We start from the raw sequence: 25,263 nt of genomic DNA, 5'->3' as shown, positions 1-25,263 counted from the left end.
TGCCCAGGCATCCTGGGGGCCCCACTTCCAGTGGGTGGTCAGTAACCCAAACAGGTGGCAGGTCATCAAGAGGCCGTCTGCTCCCCAGTGGGCGCTGGATCTGAGGCGTGTGTTCCCACAATGAGTCCAATAACCCAGACTCGACTCTCAGTCATGGCAAATGAGCGATGACCCCCTTCTCTTTCAAGGATGTCTTTTTGTTAACCAGATTCCACCTAGATTATATTTTTGCAGCTGATTTGCACTTGAGTCATTCTTCCTGAAGAATTACTGGTACCATAAACTCCTAAGGCTGGCTCTGATAATAGCAATAAAAGTAAAATCTCAGGGTGCTTCTCCATCTCTGCGCCCCTGAATAGACCCTGACAGATCTAGGCCAACTCAGAGAACTGGAAACCTAATAACTAGGTAACAAGTCAGAAGTCACTAGGAGATATTCCAGAACTTCTTGGGAAATAAAAGATGAATGAACAAAGACCAACATTCCCCTAACGTTACATCACCACACTGGCTGAGGACAGCAGAGAGGTTTCTATTTCCTGCTCAGCCTGCTTTGTGCCTCGACTGACACATGTCAGGTCTTTTCTGGCATCCTCTGAGGTTTTCCTCCTTGTCTTTCCCTCCATGACCTACATATTTACACATATATCCATCCCTCCTAAGGGCACCATTGATGATCTCTTGGCATCATTTATTAAACAGACGTTTGCTCTTTAGGTGTCCCTGCTCAGAAAGGAGAAGTGAAGCCATGTAGAGCAGAATATATCCCACATTCTCTCAGATCAATCGTACTACACCAGGGATTCCTATATTTTTCAGGCCCAGAACAATATCCATAGTACAAATCCTTATCCCAACCCTTCTAGGATCACCATATGGAGGAATCAACTTGGTCATTAATTCACGAGGCCATTTTTTCTTCTTTTCCACTATGGGCAAACTCAGCACCCTCACGCCACTCTGTCCACATTTCTCTCTTCATAAGAAAGAATCCAACGTGGCTCCAAACTACCTATTTTAGGTATTTCCCGAAATCAAATTGAAAAATAAAGTGGACAGTTCTTTTGAAAAATATCAACATTTTTAGTTACTTTTTTTTTTAAAAAAAGAACTTTTAAGAAACTTAAGCAGTTTCTACTTTCACAGGGGAAAAAAAAAATGGTCTTCTTATCCTAAAACTGTCTTCATATGTAATGCTGGCCATCACTAAGATGACATTGAACTTTGCAGTGGCTGGTTTGCAGAGGCTTTCCCCAGGTTTTCATCCTAGGGATGACTGCCAGGGTGCTAGCTAACTGGGCTGTAACCACGTTGGCATCGATGTCTATTCGAGTGTGATTTTTGCCTCAGTTAGCCCGAATTTTGCTTCACAAAATGGATCAGCCAAGATGACGAAAGGAAAGCCAGAGTACCAGAAGTTGTGGCAAGTTAATTTCTTATGCTTTTCCTCCAGGTTTAATGTTCTGGGCCTCCACTTCAGTACTGTAGCATTCTGCCCAAATTGCTGATCCCAGTTGGGTCTCCCTCTCTCCCTCTCTCCCTCTCTCCCCTCCTCTATGTCTGTCTGTCTTTTTCTCACTCTCCTTCCCTTTCTCCCTCCCCCGTTCCTTCAATTCCTTAAGTTACATCCTCTGAGACAACTTTCCCTAGAATCTTACTACTCCCTGGACCAGCATCAACACGAGCTGTGAGCTTGTGAGAACTGTAGAACCTCAGGCCCCATCCCAGAGCAGCTGCCTCAGGACCTGCATTTTTATAAGATCCCCGGGTGATTCACATGCACATTGCCAGTTGGGAAGCACTGCTCTGGGCCTTTACTGAGAGACTGAGGCTATAGGAGTTGGGGAGCAGGGACACAGATTCTCAGATGGAATGGCTGATAATAAAGAGGGTCTGGAGGCTGTGTGACCCTAAGCCCTGTTACAGAAAGCTTCCTTTTGGGGAACGTAGGAGCGATTGAATATACACCCTCATGTCAAATGCATGAGAAGGGGGGCAAATGGAGGCTTGGTGAAGTCTCTCAGGACATTTTTGTAAAGAAGTGAGACATAGACTTAGGATCTGCTCTCCATTTGACAGGATCCCACTGGGGTTTCAAGGTTTCTGGAGAACACCGGGTCGTGCGTAGAGAGCGGTGGCATGGTTTAGTGAAGAATGCAGCTATAGGAGGAAGAAGAGCTGGGTTCTAGTCAGAACTGCCACTGCCTAGTTGTGTGGCCTTGAGCAAGTCATTTGATGTGGCTGGCACTTTGTTACCTGAAAGGGCAAAGATTTTCTGCCCCATTACCTCAACTGAGGCAATAGATGTGAGAGCACTTGGAAAACTGATATGCAGATTTCAGGTGTATTATTTCTTTGGATGCCAATATCTCAGAATTTGGGATAAGTAAGCTAGGCTGAAATCACCCATATACTCTCTTATGAGAAAGCAAATTACATGCCCCCAATTGTAATGGGCCTATATAACCTACTCAAGAGTAAAATATTTTAAGCACACTGGAACATGAAATGCTTGCATGCAAACAATGCTAATTGCAGATGAGTCCAGGTATTGTCCATTCAACAATGCAATGGGAACACTTTGTTAGTGGGTTAGTCGGTGGCAAAAGGCTGCAGCCTGCAGCAGGAAAGAACAACCAGCAACTTCATCAAACAAGATACTGCCTTCCATGGTGAGGACAAATGATTTATGTGGATGAAATATTATTTAAAAATTGGCCGAATTTAGATCCGCACCATGAAATATAAGGAGGTCAAAACACAAATGCATTTGTAGAAATTCAAACACATGGACATTGACTCAAGAGGTCAAAAATCTACCTAAAATAAGGGCTACGAAGTTGCTAATTGTTCTGTTCACTTCGGATAGGTGTGTTACTGATGACAGATGCACTTGAAGGTAACAAAACTATTTCCTCTTAAACACTTGCAGAATGGAGATGTTATCCTAACTCAAGCTTGCCTTTGAACATGTCTGAGTTATTGGTGAGTTTTGGCTATAGCTGCCAGAATCAAGGTGGCATCAGTCAGGTTCATTTAAGTATGAATTTGGGAACAGCCAGCAGCAGGGAACCTAGACTGTCCTTTGGGAGACACTTACCTCAATGAACATCAGTTCCAAGAAAGGGACAACAAAGGAACTCAAAGATTAAAGAAATTGTCTCAGGCTTATACTTAAGAGATCCACCACACCCCTATAGAAGCACTACCTTTCTCAAGGTAGCAGCTCCCCATTTGCAGTCCTCATTTTAACATCAGTTCCAGAGAGCTGCTTTCTCTAGAGTTTCACTGTCCAATATGGTAGTCACCAGCCACATGTGACTATTGAACACTTGATATGTGGCTAGTGTGAATTGAGATGGGCCATAAGTATAAAAGACACCCCTGATTTCTAAGACTTAGTATGAAGAAAAGAACGTAAAACACCTCATTCACTTCTTACATTGATAACAAGTTGAAATGATAATACTTCGAATATACTGGGATAAATGAAATATATCATTAAATTAATTTTGCTTGTGTTACTTTAGAAAATGGCTAGAAGAGTACTTAAAATTACACACGCGGTTCACATGTGGCTTGCAAATATTCCCACTGAACAGTGCTGCTCTAGAGAATTTTTTTTCCTTTTGGGTCGCAGACAACAATTTAATTACAACTATGCTATTAGGAAAGCACCATTGTCTGACAAGAAAGCACAACCATTATTTTCAAAGAATCAAATGGTTGCAAAGAATAGACAATTCTTGAAACAATAAACCAAACCGAAAGACAACAAGAAAAAGAGATTGACATACAGTAACATAAGCTGATTAGTTTACTAGACCTTAACCGTACCCCTAGATCTTAACACTCTCTGTTCCATACACGTTGTAGCCTTCTCTGTATGTAGCGTAATTTTGAGTGTTGGTGGCAGGAGCAGGCTTAAAGTTTTGGGTGTTCTTTGTGAGTTTCATACGTTTGGACTCTGCCCGTGATTTGTAACAGAATTCTATCAAAGCCACCATCATGGCCAGCCCCAGACCTCCGACAAGTATATAGAAAACGCCTGCCACATTGCTCAGGCTCAGAGCGCTGGTCTTGTCCTAAGAGAAATGAACAAGGCGATTAGTTCTTGGGGAAAACAAAGACAGTGGGACATTATAATGCATTGCAACAGTATACGATAGTTCTAAGTTGTAAAATAGCTAAACATTGATGTAAGTGCTATGACTCAACTCTGGCAACTGGCTGATGTTTCACAAAGGCCAGCAAGACGGTAGATTGTGCTTCTGTTGACAGCTGTGATCCTCCCCTAAATGTTCTTTTAGTTTGACTCCTTAAATCCATTAGCACCTCAAGATGGTGTCAACAACTAAATAAAACAGCACTCGGCCATGGGAGCAAAAGTGGAAACACAAGCACAATTTATTCCTCTGCCAGCTTCGATCAACACCATTTGCCAGAGTTGAGCTGTACATCATCTCTGTCAATGTAACACTCTTTTCATTTGGGAACTTGAAGCACTCTTTCCCCTCTCTGCCCCGCAACACCCCTTTCTCCCTTGTTCTTGTCAACAACTGGTCTTTAAGATGCCAGGTGAGAATGTTAGAGGTTCCTGATATTCATATCTGGGGAGTTACTTCACAAGGGTTTGTTTTAAAAGGATTAACTCTCCCCTTTCACGCAGTGGCTGAGAAATTGCTCCTTTGGGGCCTGGCTGCTAAGGCCTCATCCTCAGCGCAGCAAGTCTTTGTGCTGCGGGAACAAGGGTGCAGCACAAAGAATTGGCTCTGTTCCCTCTTCCTGAGAGTTTAAGGAAACTATCAGGAGGACCCGCTGGGTCCTGAATTGGCTCCATACAAATCAGAAAACTTTTCCAGGAGGCTGATGATTAAAAAAAAAAAATCCAGCTCATTTTTAGCTTTTACTCCAGGGAATGTAGAGAATAATTAGGAAAAAAACCAAAACAAAACACACTCCTGTACTCATCTGCTGTCTATTTAAAATGGGGGGAAAATCGAGGAAGCCGGTCAGTGACTTTCAGGTCAAACTGCAAATCTGACTAAGCTATCTGCCTGTATGAAAAAGCAGAAACTGAACTGCTGAACAACGGAAAGAAACAAGTTGGTGCCTTGAGCCCTACCTTGAGGTAGGACACAGCAAGGGCCAGGAGCCTTTCTTTGAAAAAAATAAAATAAAGTAGCATTTTGTAGTCTTTTTAGAGGGAATGTAACCATTTTGCTGCTGAATACAACGGAATGGAATACCCAAATTGTTAAGCCGGTGAATTGAGTATCTTATTCAAATGATAGCACAGTGACCAGATGACGGCCATGGCTGACACTCAACACTGTGCCTCAGCCAGTCCTGGTATCATGTAAAGAGTTAAATGTAAAGACAGTATGGCCATGTCCTGATTCTGTTTTCATAGGAGCCAGTCCTGCACTTGTTTACCTTAATAAAAAGGCCAATTGGAATTAAGTCATATCGTCGGGAAGGGGGGTAGGGACATGCCTCATGTCTACAACAACCTTGCAAATAGTCACTCTTCTAGGATGAGTGACAGTTAGCGAGACAAGTGGTAAGAATTTCTATAACTTATGAAACAATGGATCATCTCCTTAAGGAGGCAGGCGAAGCTATCTGCAAGGATGTTCCACAGTCCATTAGGAAACGGACCAATTTCTGGTAACCTGCCCTCTCCCATTAGATTTTTATATGTATGTGGTTTTTGATGGGGGGAAAAAGTGTCCTTTACATCACCCATGTAAGTCGTAGCAACAAAGTTTCAAGTTCCATGTATTTAAGTTTCAAAGAATTCCCTGCTGTGGGATGTAGAAAACCAGTAGCAAAATGGTTCACTGCACAAGGAAAATGAGTGGCATTTCATGAAATGAATTAACTGATACCACAATATTAGTTCAAAAAAAGGAAAGGCAAAAATTGAAACTAAAAAAGAACTTTCTTAGGGGAGCAAAGGGGGGCAGGAAGGAGGCGGGGAAGAGTGTTTCATGCTTATCAATGTGATGTTATCCTGAGAAGGTATACCCTTAAGGAGCATGCGACTGAATTTTAAAAGTATTACGTACAGAGATTCAAATGACACCTTTGGAAGAGAGAAATGTGACAGACTTAATGAGATTCGAGATCCAAATAGATGCTGAACTCAATACGACAGCAGCTGAGAGGAGGCTGGCTAATCATTCTGCTTACAGAGACCAGTCTTTGTTATTTATTTCTTTGACTGTTTTCAGGTGGGATCGACATAATATATTCATAACCAAAGGCATTTACAACTACAAAGTCTCTGACACTGTAAGAGGTTAAGAAAAAGTACTGTCACAACTGGATCATTTTTTGTTTTTTGGGTGTTGTTGTTGTTCTGTTTTCTCTTTGAACTTTCGAAATGTGAAATACAGTAAAACCCCCTTATAACACAGCTCGTGATTTTACTGCTTTGGGAACATGGTGGGTCAGATTGAGTTCCCTAATCATAAGGATAGCTCGCGGGAGTCGATGATTGATGTGACATGGCAGGCCTCTGAGACTGATGTTTGCCTTATTCCCTCATCGCTGGTGTTATAAAGGGGTCCCACTGTGTCAGGGAGTGTCTGTTGGGAAGGAAAGCCGTTTTAGGGTAGAAAATAAACAGTGGTTCAAAATGTGATTGCTAATCAGTACAAAAAGACCTTCAGCGACTGACCTTACTCCCGGAGTCCTTGGCTCCACATTCCCCCTTATCGTACCACCATTTGTTTTTCAGCTTGTCTAAGATGCCTTGTTCACTGAGTTTCAATACTGCAAGGTTTACAGGCGTTCTTCACGTGGGAAATAACATAAATAACATTATATTATGTTATTTTATGTTATTCAAGCTTCAAACTACTTTAAAACTATAGAAAGCGATAAAGCAGGGGGCCCTGGCCACAGAGTAATTTTAGACACTGCAGGCAACCTGAGCATTACCTTATAAAAATTAACACTACAGCAACGCTATATTTACCAGGGCCTGCCCATATCGCTTTGAGTAATCGGCACACACTGTTAAATAATGAGGATAGAAAAAAGGCACTCCTCAGATAGGCTGTGTGGGGTGAGGAGGGTCTCCCCTCAAGTGACAATTGTCGGCGGCAGCTTGCAGTAGCTTTGTGACGGAGGTGTGTTAGGTTTGATCTAACTGGGTGTCTTGTTGTACTTCCAGACAGAAAGCAAGTTTTATGGAGGAGTGGGGAAGGGAACGGGACCAGAAGGGGAGGCGTTTCCACATGTGGAGACAAAAGGATGAATCCGAACAGAATAGAAGATAGATTCTACGTGAATAACATGCCTTCTGATTAGTTGTCCTTTATTATACATATCTGTTGCCCAGCTGAAAATGATCTCAGAAAGAACCGTACTACATACATGTCTTCACAAACTGAATTCTTATGCACATACTTGTCTTAGTATTAAAGTTATAACGTGGACCTCTGAGTTTTGGATGAGTACTTTCAACAATGGGAGAACTGGTCTATGGATTGTTTTTGAGTTACTGATCAGCTGTCTCTCTGATATGGTCATATGTCTGTGGGCGACTCAGATCACCAAAAGGTGAACTAGATTGTTTAAAAATGGATTATTAATATGGCATGCCCTAAAATGGCAAGCTGACTGTCCCTATGGGTAGCGCTGTGGAGGAAGTTTAGATAAGCTGTTCTAGTGAGATGAGACTTCCTCAACTAAGAGGCTAATAAGTCCCCAGGAGGCCAGCCCACTGTTCCCTCGTCCTCCACCTCTTAAAGTGTGAGGACTTCATTCAGAGCCACTGGGCAAACGCAGGATACCCTACTGGTTCTAGGATAACGATTTTCTCTCTTAGAAATTTCTTCAGCTGTAAAATGGGAATAATGACCTGTACTCTGTCTTCTTTCTAGAGCTAATGAATCTTAAATAAAGTATCTCTAATAACTTTAGATTAAAAATGCATTATTTACAGAGGGTGGCATATTTCTATTATGAGGCAATAAACTACTGTGTGTTCAGATTCACGTGAACAATATTGCCAATACTAGTGCATGTTTTTCTGAATGCCACCAATTTACCAGGAGGAAAACAGATATATTTATGTAACTATGAACATTCCATAGAATTTCTGAGCTTATTTTGGGTAACTTGGACCCACTAACATATCCAGTCATTGACAAGACTTCTATTGTCACGGAGATCTGGCCTCGATCAGACCAAGTCCCCAAAGCCTATTTCCTTTCTTCTCCCCTTTGCTGGTGAGAGCAGAAGGGCCATCTCATCTTGAGAATTCTGAGAAACATATCATCATTTAAAAATAATAGGCAATTTCAGAGTACTTGGGATTTGAAAAACTGTAAACCTTTAGTGTCACAGAGGTGACACTTTCTTGGTTAGTGCAGAGCTTGGCAGCCAGAATGTCTGCATTTTGTTCCTCACCAGGAAACTGAGGTCCTTTTATACTTTAAACAATTCCTTCAATCAATGCTCAGAAGCTGAGGCTTCTCAAATGCTAGCCAGACTTGCTTGGAATACAAAGCAAAGCAACAAAAGATACTCAAATAAAAATTTGAGCCTCTTTAGGATATTACTGGCAGTGAAAGTTAAGTCTTAGACTTTTAAAGGACAGACAGGCCATCTATGGCCCTGAGATCAGTGTTGGAACTGCCTTCTCCCCTAATCCCCACTGTCTGGCCTCCTTCTCTCTCCTTTCCCCCTATTGTTTTTTACTTTATCACCACCGCCTTTCCTCCAGTGCTGTGCCTTAAGCTACGCACTGGGACCCAGGCTCAGGATTATGACAGTTGGCTTAAGTTGCAGGGGAGATGCTTTCCAATGGCATATGGGTGACTGATTCCATCAGGACCTCAGGAAAAATTACAAAGCATTTTTTCTTCCTTTCTGTGCTTCCTCTTTTCTTACTGTAAAGGGCCCAGTGTCTTCACGCTGCTCTCTAAGCCCTTACCAGGCCCTGACCTCCCTCAAGCTACTATACTCTTCAAATTACTTCATTCAATTTCTTTAGTACTAGATCTCAGGAACGGAGCAGTCTGATTAAAGGCACTCACACTAAGGTCCAAATAGAGACCTCTCCTTAGAGATCCTGGGTTTTAAAAAATTTGTCAACCCTTAAGTGAGCTAGGTTGATGAAAGTGTGACATGTTAGTTTAGAACAATGGTTCTCAAAGTGTGGTCCAAGGACCCCTGGAGGATCCCTGAAAACTTTTCATCATAGGGTCTGAGAGGTCAAAACTATTTTTGTAATAATACTAAGGCATTCTTTGTCTTTCTTACTCTTATTCCCTCGTGATGTACAGTGGAGTTTCCTGGAGGCTACATGACATGTAATATCACAACACATTGAATGAAGAAGCAGAAATGAGAATCCTATTCTCTTATATTAAGCCAGACATTAAAGCTATTTGCAAAAATAGGAGAATGCCGCTCCTCACTAATTTTTTAAAGAAGTTATTTTTCATAAAAAGTATGTTATTTATGTTAATATACATTGGGTTTATTATTTTTAAGTGAGTTAATACATTATTTTAAAATTCTTCAGTTTTAATTTCTGATATGTTAAGTGTTAACAGACTTAATACATATGAACAAAATCTTTTGGGGGTTCCCTATAACTTTTAAGTGTGTAAAGGGGTCCTGGGATAAAAAGGTTTGAGAAGTACTGGTTTTAGAGGAGGGTAGACTTTTCCCCTGCTGGGGCCTCGTCTGGGCTGCCACCCTCCACTCTTGCCAAAACCCAGGCTGAGCATTTAAGCATCAGGTCAGCAATTTAGCATCCTACTTTTCTGACAAATGGCCTACCCCTGCCTTAGGCCATCAGGTGGCTCCCACAGAACAGTTGGTAGATGCTCTCTACTCCCATGGCCTCCACAGTTACAGTGGAGGTTACCTTAGAGCAATGGTTCTCAATCAGGGGTCATTTTGTCCTCCAGGGGACATTGGACAATGTCTAGAGTCATTTTTCACTGTCACAACTGGGAGGGTGGGGAATGCTACAGGCATCTAGTGGGTAGAGGCCAGGGATGCTGTTAAACACCCTACTAGGCCCAGGGCGGCCCTCCTCAACAAAGCCCCAGATGTCAACAGTACCGAGGCTGAGAAACCCTGCCTTAGAGCGTCCAGACCTCATCTGTTGCCCCAGGGCTTTAGAGAAATCTGACAAATGATATAACCTTAGAAGTTTAGTCTTTGATTGGAAAAAAAAAAAATCACAGGGCTTAAGGAACCTGGCAGGGAAACAATGTGCGTTTGGGAACTTCTAAATAAAAATGAAGGAGAAAAACAAACATTTTAAGAGGTAGCACAGCCAAGGAGCATAAAAGCTGTAATCAGAAATCACAGATAATACCACTTAACAAGGTTAGGATAGCTGCCAAGAAAAGAAAGTACTTTAAAGGCCAAATCTCCTAGAATTGTATGTTGCTGCGGGGTGGAATAAACTCCCAAGATGGCAGAGAAAAACTGCTTTTATCCACATAATTTCTCTCTTACTGTACCTTACTGGATGTATTGCCAAACTCAATTCAAATCAACCAAATGTATTGACACCCTCCTCCCAACACACACACACACACACACACACACACACACACACGCACACACACACACAATTTGGTATTTTAAAGGAAGTGGAATTAGGTGGACATCTGGTTATTTTAAATGTCACTTTCCTCATGATGCCATTTTTGCTCCTCACCCAATATTTTCTCTCCCTCCTTCCTCTTCTACCTTGCCTTATTATTTGGGCCCAGGTCTTGTGTCTCCCTCTAGGCTGTGTTTCTCAAGGGGAGGGACCATGACTTATGTATTTGTATTCCCCACTTAGAATAGTTCTCTCAATAAATACTTGATTAGAAAACTCTCTTTTAGCATTTCGTTTTTCAGCCTAGTACTTCACACATAATAAAATTATTATTATTATTGGTCAAGTTTAATAATCACTTTAAGAAGGTAGATTTATGGTCTCTATAAGTAAAGAAATCGAGGCACAGATAGGTTAAGTAATCTGCTCAAAACTGCACAGCAAATTATGGGGCAGGCCAGAAGGCAAATTAACATGCATCCAACTCTGTACTGTACATTCTCCAATGGAACACACAAAAAAGGGGTAGCAGTCCTCATTGCTTTCGTTCTTAGGGCTTGGATGTTCATAATGAATTTTTTCTTTAGGGATCACCATTCTCCAACTAACTATCAGCCTAGCAAGGGCATATCTAGCAGCTGGGGCCTTTCACTGTGATGCAGCAATATGTCTCCAGGGGAATGTTTCAGAGCAATTACTGCAGGCCCTTAACTGGTACCTGAGAGAATTATAAGTCAGAAATATTTACTGTACTCACTTCAGTAGAGAAAAGAAAGAATTAAACAAAGTAGGTCAGATTCCTATCATGGAAATTAGGCAGGCATTCTCCCCTCTGAAGGGCTTGCTATGGACGTTTTGCTGAGTAGAGCCCTCGTAAGACAAAAACACAGGTTGGCAAGCTTAGGGAGAGAACAGGAGGGCTTTGTGATGTAATTTCAGGGGGTCTGGGAACATCCCCCTGTCCACAAATATTTTCCTCACTGGTACCTGAAATTCCATCATGAGAATTTCACACCTTTAAGTTTGAGCAGCATTCCTTGTTGAAATACAAAGCTTCCTGAGAAATGGGAAAGGAAGCAAAGAGTAACTATTTCCAAACTCCAAATCTTTGTTCCATTTCGTTTAAAAAATGTTCAGGGGGGAAAGGGTGTAAACTTCTCCTATGTAAAGGGTGTAAATTGCACCCATGCCATAAAAATGTATATGGATTGTTGATCAGATGGAGAGGATGACAGCGAATGTGAACTAGACAGTCAGTTAACAGTATGTGAAGGTAGCACAGACCTGTGGCAGGATGACGATTCCTGAGTGCTGGCAACAGTCACGGAGTAGCATCTATTTTTTTTTTAATTGGGATAGTAATGTAATTCATAATGCCTTGAAAATGTGTTCTATTTTTGAAGAAAACATAACTGACTGATACAAATTTCTGCTTATCTCTGCCATCCACACCTGGCAACAACTCAGCGCCAAAGCACCGTGCTCATTAATCCAGGGCATCCAGCCCCAGGTGGCAGTTGTCTAGGTTCCCAGCTCGTTCCTGGGAGCTATGAACCAGCCATTGCAAAGTTCAATGTCATCTTAGTGATGGCCAGTGTTACATATGAAGACAATTTAGGATAAGAAGACCATTTTTTTTCCCCCTGTGAAAGTAGAAACTGCTTATTAAAAAAAAAAAACTAAAACTGAAAATGTTGATATATTTCAAAAGAACTGTCCAATTTATTTTTCAATTTGATTTCGGGAAATACCTAAAATAGGTAGTTTGGAGCCACGTTGGATTCTTTCTTATGAAGAGAGAAATGTGGACAGAGTGGCGTGAGGGTGCTGAGTTTGCCCATAGTGGAAAAGAAGAAAAAATGGCCTCGTGAATTAATGACCAAGTTGATTCCTCCATATAGTGATCCTAGAAGGCTTGAGATAAGGATTTGTACTATGGATATTGTTCTGGGCCTGAAAAATATAGGAATCCATGGTGTAGGACGATTGATCTGAGAGAATGTGGGATATATTCTGCTCTACATGGCTTCACTTCTCCTTTCTGAGCAGGGACACCTAAAGAGCAAATGTCTGTTTAATAAATGATGCCAAGAGATCATCAATGGTGCCCTTAGGAGGGATGGATATATGTGTAAATATGTAGGTCATGGAGGGAAAGACAAGGAGATCACAGAGAAGTAAAAGAAATATGCGAGCAAGGATGGTGTATTTCCATAGTTAATTAGAAACTTGCTCTAAGAACACAATATCTGAATGATGATAACAGAAACTTATCACAAGCTAAGCTTGAAGCCCATCCCTCATGCTATGCTTCATCCGAAGCTCACTCTAAGTTACTGCATTTGTTTCTTGGTACCTAGTGATTTTTTTTGAACAACTTCTAAAAATTATCTTCGGCCCAGCGGAGGGAGAAAAGTCATCTTTCACTGGCTTTTCTACTGAAGATATTTCAGGTTTTCATGGTGACAAGTCACCTTTCCGAATTGCTCACTTGCTTCCCTAGCCTTTTCAGGCAGGAAGGCAGTTACAGACGTCTCTGCCCAGGCAGGGCTTGATTTATTAAGTTGAAGCCAATTGATAGCCAAGCAAGAGAAGATTCTTTGTTGGATGAAAGGATTTATTCTACAGTCCTTTATATTCTTTTCCATAGGTTACCTTCGGATATGTGTAGTAAACGGATTTACCTCTCCATACAGTAGCTGTTGGAGGCTGTGGAAGTTCAAAATATGCCCTAGACTACATTAGTACCTGGGCCCCTTTAAAGAAGCTTTATCGATTTCTTTTCACAGGGGTTTCTGGATGCAGCATTCTAGGAGAATGAAGGTTTAAGTTATTTTAATCTTTCTACCCTTGGATCAGCCTGAGCTTTCTCCACAACCTGGGAGCAGGCACATATGACTGCTGGCAATACTGGACTCTGGCCACCCAAGTGACCCTCATTCCACAGGGGCAGCTACAATGATTTGCAGAGTTGTGCAGTGCTTAGCTGCTAGACGCTTCCTCTGAGACAGTATTTATATCATGTACTTCACAAATGTAGCTCAAACCTATTTAACTCCTTGCTAATGAGATCATAATTTAGTATAAGTGCAAAGAGCAAATTCAATAATGCATGCATATAACATTAGGAGTTGAAAGCTGTGAGTTATTTTTACTGAGGGCCCAACAATGCTAGTGATTGAAACCTATTGATGAGCATCTGTGCTAGAGAAGCAGCCCCCAAAGTCACCTGGAGATATGTGGATAAAGCCAGGGCATTTCCAAATGATAACCTCTCAAATTCAAAGTGATAGATCCCTTGATTACACAAGTTGTGAGTTTCACTGATGGATTTCTGCCAAACTGGGCCTTTGTCCAATCTCTCCCTCTAGAACAGGAAACCTAAACCATTATGGGTTGTGGACTGTCTCACATAAACCAATTTGTCTGGGAAGACTTCTTACTCAATTTGTCCCTGACAGGGAGAAGGGGCTCAGGGAAGATGCTAAGCTTCTGGCGAAGCCAGTTTTGTTTAAGATGTGGCCACAGATAATTTCCCAAGTACATAATTCATACGATTCACTTGAAAACTCTGTTTTGAGATCCATTAAAAATTCAAACTATCACATTTCGTTGGGTTTTATCACATACAAAGGTATTTTCTTTAGTTCATCCCAATGGTACTGAGAAAGAGAGGCATAGTTTGAGAAGGACTGAAACCGATCTTTACCGGAAACTCACATGACAAATGTTTCTGAAGACATCTAGTTCATTCTCCTGATTCTAGGCAAAATATTCATTGAGAGTTTAATCTGATGGGTGCCAGCATCCTATTTTCCCCCCAATAGCCCTCCGTTGACCATGACCCATACAAAAATAATCAGTCTTAGCTTACACTCCAATAGATTGCAACAAATGGGGGTCTATATATCAGATCTGAAAGCTGACTTCTGGTTGCTGCTCCAGGGTACATGCCACCCTCTTCCAGCTCGCATGCTAGCATCCACTTCTCTGCATTTCCAGCAGTGATGCTAGACAAGACACACTAGCAGAGCCAGTCTCTCCCTCTCTCTCTCTCTTTTTTTTAATGTAACATATGCTATTGTCTTAGGTCTACATTTTGAGAAATATTTGCTTCAAAGCCAGATGAAAGTAAGCTTTATGGTGAATCTAGCACTTGGACCACACTTTTGCCACCTTTGACAAATGGAGATTTGCCTCATGTGCCAAGGGCCAGATGCTATACCGCTCTCTAGGAAGTCAAAAGAGAATGGATTTCAGTTGTTCTCCATAAAAGAAATCTGCCCCCACCCTGTTCCACCAACCTCAATTCCCACCCTCATCGAATGTATTTCAATCATTTCAAATCTTTCGTGTTTCTTTTCCATAGCTGTCCTACCTTTCGGAGAGTGTAGTTCTATAATCTTCTTTCCAAATGAAAGGAAACCAAATGATTTGGTCTTAGAGGGGCAGAAAGGGCATAGACATGTACCATTTAACTGTGCACTGCAGCGGTGTCTTTCTTCTTGGCAATTGTTCAACAGCATTCTTACCTTCAGGCTTTTCAGTCCTGCTGCTCTTTCTGTAGCTCTGGTGTTGGACATTTGTTCATTATTTGTCAATAAGAAACACATTCAAGTTATCAGGATAAGACCAAAGGCAAATAATCACATCCTAATCATAGAAACCAAGTCAAGGCCACGCAGTCAATTTCAAAAAAAAAAAAAAATTCACTAGAATGGATTAATTTTTTAAAATGTTTTCTTTCTGGATTACAATTTTTTTTTCCGGTGGTAGAATTTATTCTTTAACACCATCTGGTAAAATCAATGGTTTTGGTAGTCACTGGACTGGTTCAGTTCTTAAGGCAAAAAGGTCCCTTGTTTGAAGCAGCCACTTGAAAGAAAGTGCGGGTTTGCTCTTGGGAAGAAAACCTGAGTAAGTTCAAGGAGCAAATTTAGTCACTATCAGGAAAGATAACTGTCAGTTTCTTCATACTTCCAGGAGGCGGCACCAGCATAGAGACATGCAAACCAACGAAGAGCATAATATACTCACCCTACTCTTTGATCCCAAACCAGTCTCGGTGATTCACAGGAACTTCTTCTAAGACCCAGGAAGTGCCATCAATCTGTAATGATTCTTGACTACACACATAACAGTGTCAATAGAGAGTCACTGGGATCCATCTTAACCCTGGATATCCAAAATGTCTACCTTTAGGGATGGCTCCTGCCAATAAAAGGTCCATCTTGTTGCAGGTAAAAGACAGATGCAGATTCACATCAATTACCCAAGGCCCAAGAATGTCAAAGAATTCTGGGTGTGGAAGAGAAGTGGTTAAGAGATGGTGGCATAGGAGAGGAGGATTGTAGACATACATGGAAGAAGAAGAAATACACACAAAACTGAGGATCTCATTTATATATATAGGAAACACAGTACCACCTCATTCATCTCTGTACCACCAAACAGAAGCCGAGGACATTTGGAAATGTGCTGTCCTAAAGTATAAATTTTTTTCTATCTCTGAATAGGACACTTGCTAAGCAAATGTATGGGATTAAAAAAAAAAAGATTGTTAGTGATAGGGAGGAGGAACATGTTTGAATTTCTTAAGAGAACAAACTCTTTTTGGGTACTTTAAAAGCACCCATGTGGAAGGAAGCACAACTAATTTTAATTGCAAGCCACTTTTGGAATTTACTAAAACAAGTTCCCTAAGTTCTTTCCTAGCATCACATTGGTTAGTTTATTCTAATTCCTATATATTTGTGAAGATAATAAAACTGCATTTCTCTATCAATACTCTATAAATCATAATGGTCATCCAACCATTTATTTAATTAATGGAAGTTTAAGTTCATATCCTATCCTTATCCCTTACTTGCCTATATGCCTTACAAGTTAAGGCAACTTTCACTGCAGTCAAGTAGTTCAGAATGGTCTCCTTTAAACATTCTGTTCCAATGTCCCCCAAAGCACGCAAAGTGTGCTGATTTTCAGCTTGGAAAATATGCACACTGGAAGTCGATTTAAATCCCTGGATAGAACTAAAACCAGGACAATTCTAGGGTGAGGTGGGGTAGAGTTTATAATGCCTTATCACCCATCACAAATAGATTGTTTCATTGACCAGCCCCCTTCAGGTAAGGTTAAGGTTACATGGGGAAGCTAAGCTGGTGCCCTTTACCCAAGATTAAGGGAATGAAGCAGGGTGGGTGGGGGGATCAGAAGAATTTGAAAGTTTGAGGGCACAAGCAGCTGGGGAGGGAGGCTGATGTGGGAATTCAGCAGCTGAATCTCCATTCTGCTGTGATTTACAGCGACAGACTCTCACTGGCTGTGTCACAAACCCCTGGTGATTGGGGTTTATCGCTGAAACAAACTATTGGCTCTTAATTACTGCATTTGCACACACAATGTAATAAAGCACTAACACAGAAGGGTGGTTTGCAGGTTAAAAATTCCCAAACCACAGCTCTAATTTCCATGATCCTTGCCTGGGCATTTATAGTCCATCATGGAAGGATCAAGTCTGATTTGTTTAGGCCCAATTAGCCCAGGTTTAGGAAATTGGTAAAACCAAGCAAAATTTTGGTTCTAACCTGTGGGTCTGGTGCAGGGGCTACCTTGGTGACTGACCTTGTCTTTATTCATTGTATCAGAAAAATAAAAAACTCTATTTCATTAGCTTAAGCGAGTGCACATTTAAAACAGCCTGACCATTGCTTGTTTCTTCCATAGAATAGTAACATTTTGAGAAAAGGCTTAGAATGTGTAATGTCTCATGTCAGGGGGGAAAAGTCAACAATTTAACATAATTGCCCATTTATCATTATTTAAAGGTTGCAGGGGAGAAAGAGAGAGAGAGATAAGTAATACATGCTTTTCTCCGTCTCCTGGTCTCAGAGATAATAGGTGTAGAAGCGTTTTTGAAAAAGTAAAAGCACGCATAAATGTCAGGCTTTGTGATTACTGTCATTTTTAGTCATCAGTACTGAGGGCTGGAATGGCTTAAATATGCTATTTGCCTTGTAACCAAGGTAGTTGAGAATAAACCTGATTTTTATGGAAATATATCACATGCAATTAGATTCACATTGCTCATGGGATGGGTAGATGTGATAAATTGCTGCCTACAATATTATCACCAGAGGTGACCCTGAAAGTCAGCAGAGATTTGTGACAGCATTAGCTGTGTGAACTTCTCAAAGTCACCACCATCTCTGGGTCTCACTTTCTCTATGAAATGATGGTATATTTGTCAATTGTCATGTTAACTGGGGATGGAATACAATAAAGAAATGTAATTCTCAAGCCATTTTACTAATACAGTTAAAACTCACTGATTTGGACTAACAGAGGGGAAGGATTATCTGAAGAAGAAAGTCCTGAATTACAAAATAGCTTCGAAGAATGACAGTTTCATTTAAGTCTGTTTTGTAACTCAAACTCACTATAAAACATTGCCTTAGTGGAGGTCCTCGTGAGAACTGCTTTAGCAGATAAATTTGTAATGAATATGATTATACCTAAAACAATGCTTCCGACATTTGAAAAAGGTTTGTTCTCTTAAGGAAAAATTCAACTGGCAGTCTAGTCTAAACTCTTCATTTGCTTAACAAACCTCTCTTGACCTCTCTTAGACTGTAGACTGGTCCCTGTCCAGTTTATCTCAAATTATAAATTAGAGGGCTCCAAAGTAATGAGGTTCCACTGCCTTTTCTACCTTCTCCTCCATTGATTTGTTTTTGGCGTCACCACTAAATAGTGGTAACACAGATTCAAGTTCATCTCTTGCCCCTTCTCTTGCTCACTCTCAGAAAACTGCAGGTAGCAAGAAGGAAGGAGATAAAGGCAAGCTCCTTGGTAATCCAGAAACGGAATAAGCAATTGTTGGATATGCAACACTGATCATACTATTATCCATAGTTGAGAAAGGGGTCGACTTATTTCAAAAGGTTGTCTGGAGGAATGACCAAAAAAAAGTGATTTGAAAGATGCCTGGCAAGTAGCACTATGGTCAAAGAAGTTGGAAATATCTAGGACCTACTGAAATATTTTTCTATTTGCATATCAAAAATCAGATAATCTGGAAATCGTGGGGCTGGCAACAAAGTTACTTGATAATTTTGCAGCAGTATTAGCTGAGGAAATAACTGGATGAAAAGTAAAAATTCAGCCAGATGCGTGCAGGTTGTTTTGTTTGTTTATGTAACATCAAACATCTGGTTATTTGAAAACTTCTGGGCAGTTGGCATCCTGTGGATGTTTTAGAGTCATCTTGATACGGTCCGTGGCTCCTTCTTAACCCTGCTGAGTGTGAATGATGAATTCGTGACAGCCATGTATCCAATCCAGCTCAATTTTTCACTCTGCAACTCACTTGAATGATATAATTAGGTTCTCCGTGGCCTGATAATAATATGAGAAAAAAGACCAGGAAGAAGTTTCTAAATACTCTAGGCATCAGGTGAGCCACTACAAAACTCAAATGAGCCAAGTCAATAGCATCAGTTCACACTGGTGGGAGAGGAAGTTACTGCTTTTTGACACATAGTAAAACCTTGATTAATTGGAATCCATAAGGAATGGATGGAATTTTCAATAAGAATACTCATTTTGTCTCATTCTCGGCTAATCACACTTTTTTTTTTCTCTCAAAATGCTTGTATCCACTTTCTCGCCTCAGGCAAGCGGCCTCTAATGTTTGAGGGTCAATCCAGATGGAGAGAAGATAGAGGAGACAGAGCTGAGTGTGACCCAACCATAGGTCATCTCTTGGCAAGTGATTGAAAAAAAATCAATTCCTTGCAGTCTTCTTTTTTTGGTACTATTGCTGCTTTCTCATCAATGTGGAGTACTGAGGGGGGGCAATTCAGTTAGTTGGGGTACTGGTTAGGTGAGCTCTGGTTAATCAAGGTTTTACAGCAAAAGACCTCACCAATGCTTGGTAAGATTATGTCCTGAAGAAAGTCGTTTTTAAATTTATTTCTTGGAAAGTGCTCTGTGTTTCCAAACCCATATTATACTGCAGACTGGCAAACTAACTTTTCTGTCAGGATCCTGAGGAGTGGAGAGAGAAAGAGAGGAGCAGAGGTGTAACCATTGTCTCTGAAGGAGAAAAGTTTCGGCTTGCCTGTCTGTTGGTCTCTGATTGGGAAACACTATTCTTCACCTTAAGACGCCCATGGTATCTTGGTCGTACAAGAGCCGATCTTACATGCTTCAATATAATTCTCATGCCCTTTGGGCCATGGAGGATTCTGTTTCCAGGTGCTCTCCTGTACTTACCCAACGTGTCTTTCCATCATTTGGTATTGTGGCTTCTGAGCTTGCCCCTATTTCTTGTTGCTTGGTTGAAGGCTATTCATTCTTTCTAGCCCCGAAGAGCATTAAGGAGCCAAAGGAATGCCAAGTGAGATGGTTTTTCTCACAACGGCAGCCTGGATAACCATTAGACCTACCTGAACTAAGAACACAGCTATAGGGAGAAGCCACATCAGGTATTCATACACATAGAGTATCGGTTAGGTGACGCGCTTGTTTAAATATACAAAATATCTTTGTAAAGTCTATATATGTGGTGACTTATTGAAGAAAGACCCCATTTAACTTGAAACTGAGCTTGTTCTTTGGCTTTCAAGTTGAGTGGGGCCAGCTTAAATAGGCCATCACATATAGAGAGCAAGTCTCATCACTCACGCACATGATTGAAGAAGCCAACCAGCCACTGTGGGCAACCACCATACCATCATGCCTTAGGGGAGAAAAGGCTGTAACCTGACTTTTCAGTAGATGGATTTGATTTCTCACACCACTCATCTGAGGCAGGTGGGGACAGTCTTAAGGAAAGCCTCGGGCTCTTGAAAGCCTAGGGCGTTGAAACCTACACCACGGCCTTCATAAGGCAAGCGGTCTGGTGTGTGAGGGGAGGGAAGGGGTGTGGATGGGGGGAGCCTCTGTCTGGGAGTTTAAGAAGGGACCCAAGTTAGATCAAAAATGCGGGCGGTGCCCTGGAGCCTTTCTAGGTCCCAAAGCTGCCAGGCAGGGGAATAACCTGGTCATTCCACTTTATGTGCGAGTCTTGTGCTCTCTCCTCAATAATAAGATAACAGTCTTGCCGATTACTCGTCACTAAGGGTACCCGGTTGTGGTGACATTGAGGCTGACCTTGGAGTCACCGCCCCCGCTGCCGCACTCTCCTTTGTCGTACCACCATTTGTTTTTCAATTTGTCCAAGAGGCCTTGCTCATTCAGTTTTAATACTGCCAGGTTAACAGCATTTCTTGAAACGATAAAACATAACTTGTAAGAAAATGCACAAATGCTTAGGAAATCGTTAACGTATAAAAAGGAGCACAAGAGGACAAATTGGCTAAATTTCACAGAACGTGGAGCTATAAAAATGTCTGTACAGCAAATACAGGGTTAAATATTGGAAGGTGGCATGGAGGATAACATTTGCTCAAAACTGAAGTGTGCGGGATGGGGAGATTGTCTTTGATAAAGAAAGTAACAAAACACCACATCCATGCAATTAACATTCGTCACATATGGCACCATAACTTGGCTTTTACCATTTAAATTGAAAAAGCCGTTGAACTGTAAAATTAAAACAGCAACAAACAGTCAGAGAGGACAACACAGAGAGAGAACATTAAAAAAAAATGGATGCATTAAATAGATGAAACCATAATTTACCGTCTTATTTAACTCCATGGAATATTGTAGATTTTAAACTTTTAAAAGTTACCTCAAAATCCACAAGAAAGAAAATGACAACAAAATGCATCAGGGTAGGTGGAATACTATAACAACACGGATATTGTTATATTATTCCACCCACCTTAATGCTGAGCCTTTGGGGGTTGCCACACCATAGCCTTTGGAATCCAGATTTCCACCAACTTTCATCGTATCACACGGTTTTCTCTGCTCAATGTACTCATTCATGGTTGACTCCAGCAGGAAGGCGAACTTTCCCTTGGACTTCCGCACTCGGGCCACTCCGTCTGCTGTTGTTTTGGTAAACACAGATGGCTCTGCTGATTTCATGTAAGACCACATTTTCTCATAGACAGCAATCTTGGATCTCTGCAACAGAGATGAGAATTCTTAGAGCTACCAGATATTAAAACTGGAAGAGGCCTCAGTGCAGTGGTTTTCAAATAGTTTTGATTGCCATCCGCAGTAAGAAAAGCACGTTACACTGCAACCCAGTAAGTACATTCATACATATGTAAACATGGTTCCAAAATAGGATTCTCAGAACCACACTCATCTTTGCTATGTGTGATGCTCTCTGATATCTTCTATTCTATTTGAATTCACTTAGAAAAATGCCAGTCAGGACCCACTAAATTGATTTTATGGCTCCAATAATGGGTTGCAACACTTTGAAAAACACTTTCTTAGTTCAATCTTTCTCTCAATTCAGAAATCACTCCTAAACTATCCTGCTATGTGATTACCCTTTACTGCCTGAAAAAAAAAAAAACGGCTCTTGGAAGGGAGTGTACAACCATTTTAGTTAGCCTACTCCAGTATGGGGCATTAATTATTGTAAGAAAGTACTTCCTTATTCTGACTTGAAATTTGTTTCTCTATGACTCCGACCCTTTACTACTATCCACTAGAGCTATGCAAAGTAATTCTGTTCCTTCTTCTACATGATGGTCCTTCAGATATTGCAAGGTTGTTGTTATGCCCCCTCTTCATCTCTTCATCAGGTTAAACTCCACTGGTGTCTAATACTATTCCCGGAACCCTCACTGGTCTTTCTCCCATGGGGTTCTAGCTAGCAGTGTCTCTTTTAAATTGGAGTGTCTAGAAATAAGCATGGCATCCCTGTTATACGACAAGGACAGAATGAAAAAAACTGCTTCCTGTCATTGGAGCATTATTTTCTATCAATCACTACTGCTTGAGTTTTCATGAACATATTTAGTCTTTCATCCATCCTTTCAACAAATACTTATTGAGCACCTGCTATATACAAACCACTCTGCTGGGGGGTGTGAAGAATATGAGAGTCCTTCCCTCAATTCAGATTGAGGTCAAACCCTCCAAACTGTTAGTTTTTTGTACCATGCCAAGTTTCCCTCATCATTAGCTTTTTGAATTTAATTCCATTAAACTTCAATCCAGTTCAGGTGGTCCTTAGAACGTGTACTAAATACTTACAGGTCTATGTTAGGCAGTTTGGAGAATATAAAGGAAGCATGGTCTCAGTGACCCCATGACTTACAATCAGGTTGGGAGCTAGATCCTTAGGAATGAAAACCCTAGAGAAAAATTAAAAAGAATCTTTGACCAGAAGTGAGATAGCCTGGTAGAAACTATAAACACATGCCATGTTTTCAAGCATCCTTTTATGGTGTTTTCTGGCCTCTACCTCAGCTTTTTGGATTGTTTATTTAGCTGCTCTTCTCTGGACTTTGGCCAGCTGCATTGTTTCTTTCTTGAGGCTTGCTTGGACCTGCTCAAATAATTCCAGAATTATTTGCACTCCCAGAACTATCACCATGGAAATTAAGCATTGTGTTTATGGCAATCAGATCCTCACTGAGTCACTGAAATTATTCACTGAGATGAAATATGCTTGATTTGCATAAAGAACAGGAAAAAAGCCAATATGGCTGAAGCCAAATGAACAAAAGGGAGAAAGGTAGGCAAAGAGCTGAGAAGGATAATCAGAGGTCAGATCTTGTAGGGCCCTGTAGGTCATGGTAAAAAGTTTGGATTTGTTTTACATGTGATAGGAAACCATTGGAGGATTTGAGGAGTGTGAGAAGATCAGATTTAAAAATTTAAAGCATTACCCTAGCTGCTGTATGGAGACTAGACTATGAGGTGGGCCAGAGTGGAAGCAAGGAGATTGGTTAGGAGGCTATCCTAATGAACCAGGGGAGAGATGGTCGTGACTTGGACTAGGCTGGGAGCAATGAAGGTAGAGGGAAAAGGTTGGATTCAGGATATGGTTTGGGGAGATAGCAAACAAGCCTTGCTGATGGACATCTTCACCTGATGGACCTAGAGACACTTTCAGATTAAACATTTCCAAACCAAACTTACTGTCTTCTTGTACAGCCTGGTTCTCCTTCTAAATTCATCAGCAAACTACCTAACATCCAAGCTAGAAAGTTTTGTTTTTATTCTTTCTTCAGCCTCTCATTATGCCATGTTTATTCTAACATAGAAATGCCTGTAGGGTGTGTCCTTTTGTCTTCTTTTCATTCTCATTACCGTTGTCCTGGGGCAGGCTCTCCTCAGTTTTTGGTCTAGACTGCATTGCCTCCTAACTGGTCTCCCAGCCTCACCTCTCTCTTCAATTTATCCTCCAGTGATCCTTCCAAATGTAAATCTCATCAAGTTACTTCATTCTTTAAAATTCTCGATAGTTCCCTAATAGCTACAGGCCAAAATCCAAACTCTTACGTATGATATTCAAGAGTCTTTATGATCTTGACTACTCTCCTAGGAGCCAGTCACAATGGACTACTCACTGTTCACTGAGATATGCCACACATTTGCATGTCTTCTACCTCTGGTTATGCTTTTGCTTCTGCCTGAATTGTCCCTATTCACCCTACAAGATCCAGAGTGAATATCATATCTTCTGTGAAATCTTTCTTGACTCACCTCTGACCCCACAGAAGTGCTTCCTCAGCTATTCTTCCAAAGTACTTTGTTCGTACGTTTGCTGTAGAGCTTTTACTAAATTGCATTAAGGTGAGTTGGCTATGGGTCTGTCTTCTCCATGTTACTGGGTGATTTTGAGGACAAGTCCGTGCCTGATTCATTTTGGTAGCCCTCTTGGAATCCAGCATAATGCCTGGTGCATGGTAGGTATTCAAGATATATTTAATAACTGACCTTAGGCCTGATCAGGGTGACAATAAGATTCTTGGTCAAAGATATCAGAAGGTTGGTGAAAATGGCTACCAGCACTAATTTTATAGCACTGTAGAATTCTAGAGCTGAAGTTACTCTAAAGATCATTGGATCTTTCTTTTTTGTAAATAGGTTTATTAGAAAACAAACTTATGGTTACCAACAGGGAAAGGGGGGGAGGGATAAATTGGGAGATTGTGATTGACATATACACACTACTATATATAAAATAGATAACTAATAAGAACCTGCTGTATAGCACAGGGAACTCTACTCAATACTCTGTAATGGCCTATATGGGAAAAGAATCTTAAAAAAAAGAGTGGATGTATGTATATGTATAATTTTTTTTAACATCTTTATTGGAGTATAATTGCTTTACAATTATATGTATAATTGAATCATTTTGCTGTACACCTGAAACTAATATAACATTGTAAATCAACTATATTCCAATAAAAGTTAATTTAAAAAAAAAAGATCATTGGATCTTTCTCAGCTAAACCACTCAGGATATATGTTTTATAATCCGTGGTTTGTTTGGTTTTTTGCCACTTAGCGTGCCTTTGATGTCCACACTAATAACTTTCCTCCTAATAATCAAGACCTCCTAAGATTGAAATGAAATCTCATCCATTGACATTTATGCTCATTTCACATCACATTATCCTCATCTGACACATGAAACAATTTCTAAGCATCATAATGAAATATTCTCAATGACTTTATTTTATTTCAGTAGGAATTTCCTAGACAATTGCTCAAAGAATTTTTCAAAGTAGTAAATAATTCGGATGCAC

General features: G+C 40.8%; 1 protein-coding gene across 4 annotated transcripts in view; it reads right to left on the bottom strand.

Annotated features, from left to right (window-relative positions):
- Positions 1-25,263, bottom strand: part of GRIA3 (glutamate ionotropic receptor AMPA type subunit 3) — a 293,527-nt gene that overhangs the window by 5,745 nt on the left and 262,519 nt on the right. The window contains exons 13-15 of one of the 4 annotated variants that reach the window (XM_082446816.1): positions 21,417-21,664; positions 20,741-20,855; positions 3,838-4,085 (exon numbers count right to left, since the gene is read on the bottom strand). In XM_082446816.1, coding sequence (XP_082302942.1) covers positions 3,840-4,085; positions 20,741-20,855; positions 21,417-21,664 — 609 coding nt within the window. In that variant the 3' untranslated portion in view covers positions 3,838-3,839. Of the gene's footprint in view, positions 1-1,145; positions 4,086-6,676; positions 6,801-20,740; positions 20,856-21,416; positions 21,665-25,263 lie in introns of those variants that run through there. The other 3 variants (XM_082446815.1, XM_082446817.1, XM_082446818.1) reach the window with 3 other exon arrangements.

The sequence above is a fragment of the Balaenoptera physalus genome (assembly GCF_965194825.1).
Source record: "Balaenoptera physalus genome assembly, chromosome: X".
Classification (NCBI taxonomy): Eukaryota; Metazoa; Chordata; class Mammalia; order Artiodactyla; family Balaenopteridae; genus Balaenoptera; species Balaenoptera physalus.
This window is presented reverse-complemented; position numbering and strand designations above follow the sequence as displayed.